Below are 14,230 nucleotides of genomic sequence, written 5' to 3'. Positions count from 1 at the left end.
TCTCCATCAGTGTTATTCTAGTATTACTTATTATATTAGGCCTATTAATATTTTGAGTTAGGCTACCCTTTATCTTAGTCATTTTAGTACATTACCTTTATGTTTTATGATATGCTTTGCTTCAATTAACGATTGGTAATAGTTTTAGTTAACAATAACAACAATAATCTCGCTAGATTCATCAGTGCATGTTATTTCAATGGAAAAACCCATTATAAATGTAAAATGGGTTCCTAACACAATTTCATGTCGACTTCAAGAGATAATTTACTCATCATAAATGACTTGCTTTACTCATTCCAAACCTGTATGACTTAAATTCTCCTGCAGATCATAGAATAATATATTTTTAGAATGTTTCTATCCATATAAAGCCCATTGATTTATATTTTATGAAGAAAAAACATTTTCAAAATATTTTTAGTAACACCTCACAATAAAGTCCCATTTTAACGTTAATGAATGCATTTACTTACATTAAGAATGAATGAACAATACGTTATGAAAATGACAATTATTAGTGACAGCTCAGTTCTATTAAATATTAACAGATGCAACTTTTGATTTGAATAAAGTATCAAATTAACATCAACTAAGAATAATAAATGATTTTTTATTGTTAGCTCGTGTTAATTTATGTAGTTAACTAATGTTAACCTTATATAAAAAGTGTTACCATGTCATCTTTTATGTTTCACAGAAAGTAAGTCATACAGGTCTGGAACAACATGACAGAGAATAAATGAGGAAATCTCTTGGCGCAAAACCTCTCAAGTAAACAAGAGAAGAGTTTAAATATGTGGACAGCACTTAAGTTTCAGAGCGCCGTAGTGATGTTTGAGTGGAAGGACATTATTTACATATCTATGTAGCATCACTAGTGAGTGTAACTGAAAGGTGACAGCTGCAGCAGAAGAGGCGGAGCAACGGGGTCACTGGGGTTAGAGAGAGAGTGTCTGACAGAATTGGAATGGAATTTACAGCAAGTATGTGCCATGTGGCAAGGAGTGCGAGCAAACGGCATTCAACGCAGATCAGTGAATACTTCAGAACAATGCCGATGTCACAACAACAGAGGCGCTAACTGATTTACTGGAGAAGAAATGCAGAACAGCTGAAACTGACATTTGGACAGTTTCAGTTTGGAAACATATGGGTAGAGTCATCCTATGAATGCTTTTGATGGTATTTGTTGGAGATCACAGTGATCTAAACATGATATAAAGGAAAGCACAACACTACAATCTCGAAGTATCTGTTGAGTAAGAGTTAGTTTACCCCCGCCCAAAAAAATACAATTCTGTCATTTACTCACCCTCATGTCAATCCAAACTATTTTGAAAAATGTCACCATGTTTTCTGGCTATACAGTGAAAGTCAATAGGGGCCCAATCTTGTTTAACTATTCAATTTGTTCAAAATATATTTTTGTGTGTTCGACAAAATGTTCATACATGTTCGTGTGAGTAAATGACAGAATTTTCATTTTTGGCTGAAATATCCCTTTAAGAAAACCACATTTTCTTTGCAATAGATTGCAGGATTTAAAATCTGACAGCAGTGGCATATTTTTTAAATATTCTTTATTAAATGAAAGAAATAAAACACTGTCATAAAATAATTGGGATTTTATATTACATTAACAAAAATGCAGATTCATTGCACATTGCTGTCTCTTAATATGTTTGGTTTACAGGTCTGCGCTCGTCTCAGTCTGAAAGAAACCATAAAATCAGAAAGCCTTGTTTTACTGACACAGAAAAGAGCCACATTTTTTCAAAAGAGTCTAAAAAGATACCAAAAGCAAACAAGGCCGTAAACCTTGAAACCAGGGCAACCGTAACAATATTTAAGGGGAAAAAACCCTGACTACCACCAAACTAAATCACACATCCAATTAATATGCCATTCTTTAGAAGGGAACATGCAAACGCTCTATGATGCCAGTGTATTAGGGATTTGAGCATATTTGGTTGAGGATGAAACAGCAAACACCATTAGTATATATTTGAGGAGTGTATACTGTTCATATGTGTTGGTCTGGTCTGGTTATGTTATGACGAGTTTCAGATTAGGATAAGCCAGTAGGTTTGTTTGTGTATGTGCAATGGACAATTAAAAGGCAAGTTCTAGATAAGTTCAAATCAGTTAGGTGTGTGTGTGTGTGTGTGTGTGTGTGTGTGTGTGTGTGTGTGTGTGTGTGTGTGTGTGTGTGTGTGTGTGTGTGTGTGTGTGTGTGTGTGTGTGTGTGTGTGTGTGTGTGTGTGTGTGTTAGGAGGTGTGCGTGTTAGGAGGTGTGCTGAGGCAGATTCTGTGGTGGCTCAGCTGGCAGGTTATTCTTAACATCTCCATTCTGTTCGACTGGGACTTTCACCACTAAAAGACAAAACAGGCCATGTTTACTGTGATGAAACATTTACCCTGAAAGGGTTAATATAATCAGCTTTTTTTTAAATATTATTATATTAAGGTTATAACCAAAGGCTGAATCATGGACTATTAATTTTATTCTTCTCACCTTGACTGTCTTCATTTGCTAGTTTCTGGATTTCATTTTGAAACTGGAGCTCTCCATTAGGACCCGAGGGAGGCTGTCTATTCACTGCCTGTTGCTCCTTTTGTTTTTGTGACATCTCCATTACTGCCTGATTAGAAGTAAAACAAGCTCTCAGCTCTCAGGCATCCAAAAAGATATGCCAAAAAATACAATAATATGCAGTACAGATGTTGTAAACGTATTAAGATCCATTTAATAAAATGTTTAGTATGGTATGGCTCAACAGTAAGGTTTTTTGGCTTTCACTTACAACATGATTTTTTAATGTATTTTTTACACAAACGCATACAAAAAACCCAAGGAATTTAACAATATGAACTTAAATGACATATAAAACTACCTACCTGCTGATATTCTCGTTTCTGTGCTTCTAGAGCTTTGCTTCTCTCTTTGAGAAGTTCCTGCTCCTGTCGTAATTTCTCTGCCCTTCTGCCAAGCTCCACCTCCTTATCCCGAAGTTCTACCTCGAAGCGCTGCAGCTCCTCTTCTGTGTACACTGGCTTTGTATCATCCAGCGTCTTAAATTGAGTCATAAAGAGAGTAGAAAGATAATGAGTTGGCACAAAACACTGCCATGTAAAAACAGTATAATAAATCCAGACATGCATCAAAATCTGGCTCTAACCTCCCATTCCTTTTGCTCATTAAACTCTTTCTTCTCTGTAGATTTGAGGAACTCTTCCAGGCTGACCAGCCTATCATGATTGATATCTACCTGCAGTGTGAGGAAGCAGTGAGAGTGGGGAAAAAAAGCCTATTTCAGCAGTTATAGTCAGGTATTTAAAAGCCAACTGAAGAAACTAATAAAAAAAAAATAAGACATTAGGGCAGTGAGTATTTTAAGCCAGATAAAAGAATGACTATTTCTTCATCTCATGCACCCTGAAGGAACAGGACAGATGGAGTCACTGCTGCTCCACACATTGGGAAAGTGTTAAAAAGCTGAAGGAGAGTCTGAGAATGGCCGATAAAGGCAATGAGTGCATTTACACACATACTATTACACCAGTTACGCTTAAACTGTCAACCTATAAAGCAATTCTGAACAGTGTTTCTTTTATCAGATAAAAGTTATAAATAGTTTAAACACAATTTTTGCAGATTATCAATTTTGCACTGACATTTTGGCGGCTTATTGAATGTTTACATTTTAAACAGCAAAATCAAAGAAATGTATCAAATTTCCAAATAAGCGTTAAGGCTTTTATGGCTGAATTTGGTCATTTTCAGTGTTTTGTTGTACATGCAAACACACTCAACAAGAGTGATTGAGAAAGAAAATGAATATTTTACGTTTTGCATGACATGTTCTCGCATCCTCAGCCTTTCCTCCTCCATCTCCATCATGTCATCCTCTTCATTCTTGGGATCATACACTTTCTCCAGCTAAGACAGCAAAAAAGAAAAGAAAAGATGGACACATTGAAGAGATAATAACCACTTGCACTTTTTCAGTGATTGATATTTGCTTGTTATGCTTTTATGGCTTGATCAAAAAATTGTCATCATGGATTCCAATGCCGAGGATGTTTTACTCAGGACAGCCACTAGAGCCTTACCAGCTGACTCGATTACAGCATAAAAGAGGCTTCTGTCACTGTCAATAACAGACTGTCATGACTCACCAACCTCAAATGTCAAACATTACCTCTTTTGCAAAGAGGGCCTCCAGCTCTTGCTCATCCAACACACCGTCGCCATTTGAATCTAGGAGAGAAAAAGCTATTCAATCAATTGAGCCTGCAAAACAGCTGCTTATGGTCTAACTGAGGACAAAAAGACTAACCGTGGAGCTTAAAGAAAGTCTTGGGATTGAACTCCTGTGGATCCAGCCCATCTGTCTCTTCCCAGACCTCCCGTAACTGATCCACGCTACCCTGAATGGATGGTGAGGAAAGAATAAAAGAAGAAAGCTTTACTAATAGAAAATGTGAAGTAAGCAGAAACAGATCCAACTTTTCTCAGTCTATCCATCCATACATCTCCCATTCTTCATCCCTCTCACCGGAGCGTTAACTTTCGGATGTTTCCGGTGCTTTTCTTTCAGTTCTTCGATTCTCTTCTCCTCCTTCTCCCTCTTCTCTTGGTCCAAACTCTTCAGGTACTCCCTCCTCTCGTGTTCTTTCAGCATCTCGTAGCGCTTAAACTCCTCATGGCGCTCTGCATCGTAATTCTCAAGATCTTTAGTGGCCTGACAAAAGCACAAAACAAATGCGTATGATTCTATAGACAGTTAAGCTGAGCACCCCCCCCCCCCCCCCCCCCCCCCCCCCCCCCATTTTAGGTTTTTATTTATTTTATTTTATAACCGTATTGTTCCAAATATAAGACAAAGTTTTTTTCTTCTAAATAAATCTGAAAAAAAAAAGTTGTCGTCTTATATTCTAGACCAGTGGTTTTCAAATTGTGGACTAGGGGGCCTCAGTGATTTTAAGTTATTAGAATTAATTAATTGAAATGTTAATACGTTAAATACATTTTTTAAACAAAGCACCACATCTCTCATATGTATTATGATTGTTTCAGAGTAGCCCAAGCAGTTTCCCATCTCGCTGTGTGAAATACAGACTGAACGGCGTTAGGATACATCTTTCAGTTGGATATAGAAAACCAGTGTCGCTAAAAAAAGTTTTAATGGATGACGATTGTAATGAAGGTAAAGACGATTACAATGACACAGGAGTCGTACATTAGGCATACACAAGCCCATTATTATTGATGCGCAAACAAACCGTGTATGTGTGCTCTCGGGTCACTGATCACTATAACATTGTATTTCTGCATGAGTTCATATATTCGCGTAGTAGTTGTCAAAATTAATGTACTGTGAGTGTTTTATAATGGATGCTCACCGAAGGATCAGTGGTGTTTATGTACACATGACCATCAGACGCTACAAACATAGACACGATTGCTTGTTCTGACAGAGGAACTGTTCATTGATAACATCGACCCGCCTTCATATCTCTGAGTTTCCACACATTCAGAATGTTATTATTTTTTTCAATTGTATTTTGGAGTGTTTAATAACTCTGAACGGATTTACATGTCAGTAATACACCCACAACAATAGGTGGCACCAAATACACATAAAATAAGTGTGCCCAGAAATACGGTGTGTCAGAGTGTACTGCTAGAAGATCATGAGTGCATAAATACATAAAAAACGCAAACAATCTAAGAAAAGCTTATCGTCTAAGAACCGCGTGACTCATGTTTGCGCGACCAAACTGAAATGTGAAATGGTACCCAGATTTCAAACCTACAATAAGATTTCACTTCTACTCTTGATGAAATTTTTGGTAGGCTACATGGTTTTCACTATGAGACGGATAGCCTAATTGTTATAATTCAGATGGGCTACAGGTGATTTTTATGGTATGCCAAAAAGTGTTTATTTTTTAAATGTGATCATTGGCACGTTTTACCAGTATTCACCATACTTTTAATACAAAAAATTAAATACGAAACACATGCAGTATGAACATTATTTTCAAATAAAAGCATTTTCTTTATCAAACAGCCTTTTTGAAGGTACATCTTGAAAAAGGGGGGGTATTATAATCAGGGTCATATTATATTTGGAACAATAATACAGTATTTGTGTTTATTGTTTATTTTTTTATTAATTGTTATGTATTATTTTATTCTAATTTTATTTTATTCCTAGGTATTTTATTTTACAGTTTTAATTTATGTAATTTGTAAGGGTTTTGCTCATTTACTGTGGAATATTAATTTGAGGCAAATGGGTCTGTTATCTGTGCAACTGTAGCATAATGTTCTTTTGCAGTTTCACATTATAGCGTTAAGTAATGGGCATTACTGTGGCGATAAGCAGCTCCAGGTCTTTGGCCTCAAATGTGTTCTGATTATGAGGATCCAGATGTTCAAACTGCTTCAACAAAGAGGCGTGATCCATCTGAACACCTGCAATCACAATAAAATATTTGTGTGTACATAAGCGTGGGAGTCACATCAACAGAATCAACCGATTTTCTTGCTCATCAGTATCACTTGAGTAATACATAAACATACTCTGCGTATTGGTGCTGTCCAATTTTGCCTTCAGCAACATCCTGAGACGCGAGACCTCTTGCCTCTTCAGCTCATCCAGTCGAGTCCTCACATGATGGCCCACCAAATCCAACTCCTTACTGAGGCGTCCATTCTAAAATTGAGTATCTTTCCATTAAAGACTTGAACTACAGATGAAATTATAAAACTTCAAAGCACAAAGGTAATAGAGCGCAACACATTTGCTACATTGGTATTTTCCCTATTCATTTTTTCCAGAGGGATTTTTCAGTGCTGAGATGAATCACATCAAGTGTAAAAGTGTATTGTTTGTAGCAAGTAAAAAAAGTATGAAAATCTAAGAAAAAGACAAGTTACAAGACTGTACTATAGGTAATGACGACCTACACATTTCAAATTGAATAAAAATTTAAAATGACTGACTTTAAGGGATAGTTCAGCCAAAAATTGTAATTCTGTCATCATTTACTCATTGTTTCAAACCTGTATGAATTTCTTTCTTCTGCTGGACGCATAAGATGATATTTTGAAGAATGTGGGTAACCAGACAGTTGACGGTCCTCATTGATTTCCATTGTATGAAAAAGTAAATGGGGCCATTCACCTGTTTGGTTACTGACATTTTTCAAAATATCTTCTTATCCAATCATACAGGATTGAAACAATTTGAGGGTAAGTAAATTATTTTTGGGTGAACTGTCCCTTGTATAATAAAAGTACAATACATTGTATAACTCTATGGAGAGGACGAATGGGCTTTTTACTGCTGTGCTCCACAGAGAGTGTACTGGTTTACCTTGATGTCTTCTGTGTTGGCCGTCTGGAGTTTTTCTCTGAAGTGAGGGTCTGTTTCCAACACCTCAATTACCTCTCTGAGGTAACGGTCATAGTACAGACCAGTGTCCTGAAACATACACATACAGCATAAACAAGAGTGCATGTCAGTACTGAACTAAATGATAAACGCACATGACATGCTCTTGATCTGAGACCAGTCTTACCGCATTCTCTTCTGGTTTCTCCTCCTGAGGGGGGTCTTGTTTGCGATCTATTGGCACTGTCCACACCACCAGACAGAGAGACAGAAGAATCAACCCTTTAAACCCGCCTGTCATCCTTGGAGATCTTGAAAATGCACAGATGGACATTTATTAGACAGCCTTCACTTTCACCCTAAAGGAACACCTCGACACTGCAGAATCGTTAGCTTATATTTTTGTTGCGAGAACTGTCCCTTTAAGCACACATGTTTAAGTACACATCGATCACGACGAGAGAGAATAGCCAAATAAGGGAAGTCTCTATGGCAGTTCGCGAAAACACACTGAATACGTTTGACAACAGAACCAACTTGTGTAAAAAACCCCGCCACAGACATCTACAGCTGTCTGTAGTGTCGTTTGGTCCTATTTAATCCAATAAACAGCGAGTTATCTTACCACAGGGTCAGATCCTGTTTGAGCGGCGAGTGATCCTATGCTATGATGACGCCAACAAATTACTCAGCACTGCTGCTTTGAAAAACTGCGGCTATGGATTATGACGCAATCCAAACGCGACGCTATTTGCGTGCAAACCATAGACTAAAAAAGGTGCAAACATGAATTCGCCGTAGCTGTTTGTATAGTAACACCGTTTGTTATTAAAATTATAAATTTAACACATTTTTCTATAATTCCATTAAGCCAGTTTACCAAAAAGGCTAATTTAAACCTTTCGGAAAATCATGACATCCATGTAATGTAAGTATCGCGTAACAAATGTTATTCGTTTGTAAAAAATAAAATAATAATAATAATTAATAAAAAAAGTTATTTCTTATATTATTTTTTATTTATAATATCTAATAACAACAATAGTGTATATTACTATAATAGTGTCTATTATTTTATTATTATGCCAGTAACTTTCTAAAAGAGCAAGGACCAAGATCTTGCACGTTTTCTTTGATTCTTTTCATCTTGCATGTTAAATGGACTTTGAGAAATGCACCACAGTGTGCAAACATAGACACTTTATTTCAATAACTTCGAAAAATAGATATACATTTTTATCCAACACTTTGATTACATACAGGCTGAAACACTGACAAACAAAATAAATTAAATATAAAAATGTGCACACAATAAATAATATGATAAATCAACTATAAAATGTAAAAAATGTAATACATAAAGTGAAAAGGATAAACCTGAAATACATAAAAAGTCAAAATTACAGTTATGGCAATAGAAGTAATAAATATGGCACAAGTAAATCGTAATCCCTTAAACAAATAAATAAAAAAATCATTATAAATTAGATCACTTCAGAAGTTACAAAAGATATAGCCTTGGCTAAACGTCACATTGTGTTTAAATCAGTTTTACTGATAAATAGAAGCGAGACGCAATAAATATGACTCATAAATGAACCCTGTATTAAAAGTCTATTTCTCTTAGGTCTGTGGGGGTGCTGGCTCTCTCATCTTCGCTATCAGCCGCATCTTTCTCTCCCTGTGCGCCGTTTCTCAGTCTCTCCCTGAGAGCTCCTTCTATCAGCTCAGTGCAGCACTGCAGCACCGCCTGTTGGCAGAAGCGCAGACGGTCAACAACAGTCACAGACAGACACACACACACCAACACGGGCAGATCTTTGCTTACCACATCAGTCTGACAGAGTGTGGCCAGGGCAGAGGTCATGACACTCAACTCTCCCGGACTGTTGGCCCTTAAACCCCGAAGGGCAGAGTTCAGTGCAGCCGCGGCAACCAGTGACGGAGGTGTTCCCAGAAAACGCGAGTCACACACACACATGGCAACGAGTGTATCGCTGTGGCGTCGCAGCGTTGCGAGAAAGTCTCCCGTGCGCACGTCGCCATCCTTGAGTTCCCCAAGAGTGCGCAGGAAGTGTGGGATAAAGTCCTGAGGGGTCACTGCTGCCACATCCCATCGCAAAGTCGCCAGGACAACACGCTCCATTTCCTGTTGGAATAAGCATGTATATACTGACTTATACTGTCTCTCTCTCTTTATAGTAATAGTATAATACTATATAAAGTATTTATTTTATTATATGTGACCCTGGACCACAAAACCAGTCTTATGGGTCAATTTTTTTAAATTAAGATTTATACATCACCTGAAAGCTGAATAGGCTAAATAAGCTTTCCATGTTTGTTAAGATAGATTTGCCAGAGATACAACTATCTGAAAATCTGGAATCTGAGGGTGCAAAAAAATCGAAACATTGAGAAATCGCCTTTAAAGTTGTCCATTTCTGTTGGCGACTGTGCTGCATCCACTCACAAAAATAAATGTGATATATTTGCGGTAGGAAATTTACTAAATATCTTCATGGAACATGATCTTTACTTAATATCCTAATGATTTTTGGCATAAAAGAAAAAGTTATCATTTTGACCCATACAATGTTTTGTTGGCTATTGCCACAAATATACCAGTGCTACTTGTGACTGGTTTTGTGGTCCAGGTTCACATATTTTGTTTTGTTGTTTCATACTTTAGAGACATTGTGCATAATATTGAGCATTAGTGACTTTTGATTGATTTAAATAAAAGTTTAAAATGGTGAAAACACTCACCCGCAGATTTGATAAGAGAAAGTCATACTCTGCTGCTGCACAGAGGGTATCTGCACTAACTGTGTCACTTTCTGTCAGTTTTGAGGCCACCAGGACACACGCCGCTGCCAGGCAGGATGGAGAGACGGGCAGAGATAGAGTGGCCGACAGATATCGATCCAACAGGGAGACAGCCAGAGGAAATACAGACTCATCGCAGTCACACTCACAGCACACCTATTAAAAGAGGGATGGATGATTTAAACAACAACAGCAACATAAAAAAACCCTCAGTCAGAGCAAAACAGGTCCCGGACTTGAAAAAACATTTGGACCGTAGAACTTTGTCCCTGTCATTATTGTTAGTATCATTCATCTTGATCTGAAGAACTAAATAATTTCTTCTTAAAGGGATGAATCACACAAAAATGACGCATCTTTTACACATGTCGTTTCAAACCTGTATGACTTTCTTTATTAGAAGATATTCCTAAAACTGTTGCAGGGTTTTTTGTCCACATCACTATAATTATTTGGACAAAAACATTTGAAACATTATTCAAAAATATATATTTTTCTACTTATTTGTTAGGTGAGCCATCCCTTTAATTGTAAAAAAAAAAAAAAAAATAAAAAAATAATTTTTTATATATATATATATATTTCAAACCATTTTAAATAGTTTACAGATCTTCATAAAACCCCAAATCTACCTTCATGTTCCACTTGGCCAGTTTCAAAAGTGTTTTATTTTTATTTATTTTTTTATTTTAATTTGACATGTTTGGTTATTTAATTATTAGCTTTTTACTCACCTAACCCTTACCACAATTTGGAAAACCCTGGAGCTTCTGACCCTCTTTTATACCCTTCTTGTGAAAAGTGCTTAGAATATAAAATGACTGGTATTAAATACACACTTAGTAAAAAAAGGATCAGAGTTCTTGACTCAATTTTAAAGAACCCTTTATGCCAAAAAGGTTCTAAATAAGGAGAAATATCTTAAATGATTGCATGTTGCTTTCATGTTTAACAGTTTTAACATTAATTAAAGCTAAATCCATAAAAGGTTCTGAAGCGCCTAACAGAACCCTTTAAGGTTCTATATCTAGTGTTTTAAGAACTGGATTTTGGTATTTAGCATGCAAGAACTACCTCCATGGTCCACTTGGCCAATTCCTCTCTGCGCTGTGGTTCCCTCTGGATGAGAGAGGTGTAGAGAGGAGACGGCAGGTATCTCTCCTCTGACTGCAGAAGTCTCTGAATAACCCTCAGCCCGGAGGCGCTGGGGTCCCATGGGGCTCGGACTGAAGATTGAGTCCTGTCCTGGCCCTCTTCCTCCTCACACCACAGAGACACCGACATCACTCCTGCCAGCAGTTGTGGTCCAATACTGAAGTTGTCCAAAGTGTGTCTCACCAGTCTTGGTCCCGAGTAGAAGAGTAAGTGCCAACTTCCTTGTGCTCTTTAAAGTGCTTAAGTTTAAATGTGTGCTGGTGAGTGTCTGTTTCTCGTGTTGTTCTCAGCCGCCTTCTCTCTTCAGTCTGCTTATATATCCCCTGAGTGAAAGGGTGACTGGCGATGAATAAAGTGAAGAATAAAAGGGGTGTGTAAAATGAGTGGAGTAAAAAATTAAACGACCACAATGCTGGCTGAGCAACAATGGCATCAACAGGTGGAGAGAGAGAGAGAGAGAGAGAGAGAGGGAGTCGCCCAGAGGGACACGGCAACAGCTTGTCACCGTCAGTGAGCGAAGAAAAGAGAGAGCGAGAGAGAGGGGAGAGAAAGAGGTCATCACCATGCTGTGACAATGGGAATGAATAACAATAAGACGTGATGTTGGTGACAGTGAAGGGTATCAGATAAAGATTAAATTTACACATTTTTATATTGAATAAACATATGCAGTAATTCATGAACTTTGATGTATTTGACTCCTAAAAACTCCTGCTAGTTGTTGAAGGTCATGGTTTTTAAAGAATTCTCAAGCCACAAATATGGTACATTCTTAAGTGTCTCATAACTTTAGCATTAGAGGCACAAAATATTGTCTACCATAAAGTTAACCTAGCGTAAAGAAGAGTTTGAAATACATCAAATGTATCTGTATGTGTCTGTATCTCTTGGGAAATGTGTCCCACATCACATAATTTTGACTTAATGTATTGAATTGATATTAAGTTAATTATAATAAAACACCATTTTGAACGATTAACTCAAAGCTCAACCATTCAACCCAGTTACCCATGTTGTAAAAAAAAAAACATCATAAAACAATTTGGAAAATATAAGTTTATCAATAACTACAAACCACCTTATAGTAATATTTATTTTTTAGTTTTATAAATTGTCTTTTTGATTTTTATAACATTATTAGCCTATATTATATTATTAAAAATAGTATATTGAAGGGTTAAACATTTGCAAACAAGTTAATAGAAAATAGAACTTATATAATATTAATAGGATTCCAAAACTTTTTGTCTGCAATACCCCTTTGAGCTAAAATATTTACTAAAAATAATTTTGAGATTTTCATTTAATATTTTAATAATTTAACAACACATTCACATGTTCACGGTTCTCAGATGCTGGTCACATGACATGCAGGTAAAAAAAAAGCAAAATATTTCAGATTTTGTATGTAACTGCACATTTATATGATTCAATTAATTATTAACTTTACATCAACTCATGAACCCCCATGGGTTTGCAAACCTCAATTTGGGAAACTCTGGTTTAAGAGTTTCAGGCCCTATTTTGTACCCTATATGTCAGAAGTGCTGACATTAAAAACATAAAAAACATGGATTTTGGTATCATGTGAAGACTTACTTTGTCTTGTCTAGAATATGTAATGAAGCCTCAAAACTGAAGAAACAGTGAAACTGATAACCCAGAACACCTGATTTTCCAGGTCTGAAATGACATTAGGCTCAGAGCAGATGGAGAAGCTTTTTGAAATCTGATACAGAGACTGAGACTGATGGCTAGAACTGGAGAGTGTACAACTTTTGTTTTCGTCGAACTGAAGTCACACTTACTCACGTGCCACCTAATCACCCTGTCACCCCCCTGTTTTCTGTGGAATCTCATTGTCAAAGCAACTAGTCTCCCATTATGTCTCTCCATCTCACAGCGCACACACACACACACACACTCGGCCCCTCCCTGGGCCTGTGGCAATCTGGTGTCCTGTTTAAAGAGCGGTGAGTCCTCATGGGAGGGCTGGGCGAGGTATGTGCAACAGACAGTGGAGCCGGCAGGTCAATGAGCCGTATTGTCTCTCTATACAAATCACTGTCAGACACCAGTGCCTGGCCTTCTGCTCCCACTCACTCACACACACTTCACACGCTCGCACTCGACTCCTGGATGGCCCTCACAGTCACAGCAGGACACGTTTAAGTGGACTGAATTTGTCATCGTGTCTACAGGTGGCTGAACATTTCAAATGACAAAAGTTGAGGTTTTCTAAACATGAGTATACATGAGCTTGGGCCAAGTCAAATGAACTTACCCCCTTGGGTTTAAAAAAAAAATCATTTTCAGATTCCTAAATATGACTTATTTTGGCTGTTTTATAAAGTCAAGACATTTGGAAAAGTAATAGCACAAGTTCACTTCTCAAGAACATATTCATCTCTACCTTCATTTGTGTGAAAAGAGGACAGAACAATGTGGAAACTTCAGGAGTCCAATATAACTCAGTCCAATGATATTGGCCAAACTGGCACAATCACACAACAATAACCCTCTAAAAACTGATGAAGTTCTCAAATGTACAAAGAGTGACTTCACTCAGACACCATAGAGCTGCTTTAGTCCTTGAAAACTAACTAGAGCTTAACTCAGAGCGGATTGATTTTGAATGAGGCACTCTTCTTTTTTTCTGTTCCCCATAAAGCGAGGTCATGCCGGCCGTAAAAGGGACAAGATGAGTCTCAGGAGTAAAAGTGTGTTTGTGTACAAGACAAAGAAGGGTGGCAGATCGCAGGGCTGTTTAAGTGCCATGCTAAATTCATATGTTGCAGCTGTATTCAAACAAACACAGTGGGAAAATGGAGGGAGGG

At 37.3% G+C, this 14,230-nt stretch overlaps 2 protein-coding genes across 2 annotated transcripts; both read right to left on the bottom strand.

Annotated features, from left to right (window-relative positions):
- Positions 1–2,130: 2,130 nt before the first annotated feature.
- Positions 2,131–8,141, bottom strand: nucb1 (nucleobindin 1). The gene is made up of 13 exons (XM_079871504.1): positions 8,035–8,141; positions 7,597–7,720; positions 7,392–7,499; positions 6,596–6,728; positions 6,384–6,487; positions 4,563–4,748; positions 4,344–4,434; positions 4,206–4,264; positions 3,851–3,943; positions 3,183–3,272; positions 2,902–3,075; positions 2,519–2,645; positions 2,131–2,376 (listed from the first exon to the last, which is right to left on the bottom strand). The coding sequence occupies exons 2-13, from the start codon at positions 7,708–7,710 to the stop codon at positions 2,288–2,290; spliced, it is 1,368 nt and encodes a 455-aa protein (XP_079727630.1). The 5' UTR covers positions 7,711–7,720; positions 8,035–8,141; the 3' UTR covers positions 2,131–2,287.
- A 449-nt stretch (positions 8,142–8,590) lies between these two features.
- Positions 8,591–11,827, bottom strand: ccndx (cyclin Dx). The gene is made up of 4 exons (XM_079891931.1): positions 11,313–11,827; positions 10,179–10,394; positions 9,238–9,558; positions 8,591–9,159 (listed from the first exon to the last, which is right to left on the bottom strand). Exons 1-4 carry the CDS (start codon positions 11,520–11,522, stop codon positions 9,016–9,018), a joined length of 891 nt encoding a protein of 296 aa, XP_079748057.1. The 5' UTR covers positions 11,523–11,827; the 3' UTR covers positions 8,591–9,015.
- Between the last annotated feature and the right edge of the window lie 2,403 nt (positions 11,828–14,230).

This window comes from Squalius cephalus (assembly GCF_949319135.1).
Source record: "Squalius cephalus genome assembly, chromosome: 1".
NCBI lineage: Eukaryota > Metazoa > Chordata > Actinopteri > Cypriniformes > Leuciscidae > Squalius > Squalius cephalus.
Note: the sequence above shows the minus strand (reverse complement) of the source record. Positions and strands in the feature narration are given on the sequence as shown.

Coding starts and splice junctions, on each gene's coding strand:
- ccndx (XM_079891931.1), bottom strand. CDS start 11,522: ATGTCGGTGTCTCTGTGGTGTGAGGAGGAAGAGGGCCAGGACAGGACT. Junction 10,395..11,312: donor TGGCCAAGTGGACCATGGAG/GTAGTTCTTGCA, acceptor CTCTTTTAATAG/GTGTGCTGTGAGTGTGACTG. Junction 9,559..10,178: donor TTCTCTTATCAAATCTGCGG/GTGAGTGTTTTC, acceptor TTATTCCAACAG/GAAATGGAGCGTGTTGTCCT.
- nucb1 (XM_079871504.1), bottom strand. CDS start 7,710: ATGACAGGCGGGTTTAAAGGGTTGATTCTTCTGTCTCTCTGTCTGGTG. Junction 6,729..7,391: donor CCAACACAGAAGACATCAAG/GTAAACCAGTAC, acceptor ACTCAATTTTAG/AATGGACGCCTCAGTAAGGA. Junction 4,435..4,562: donor ATCCGAAAGTTAACGCTCCG/GTGAGAGGGATG, acceptor CCATCCATTCAG/GGTAGCGTGGATCAGTTACG.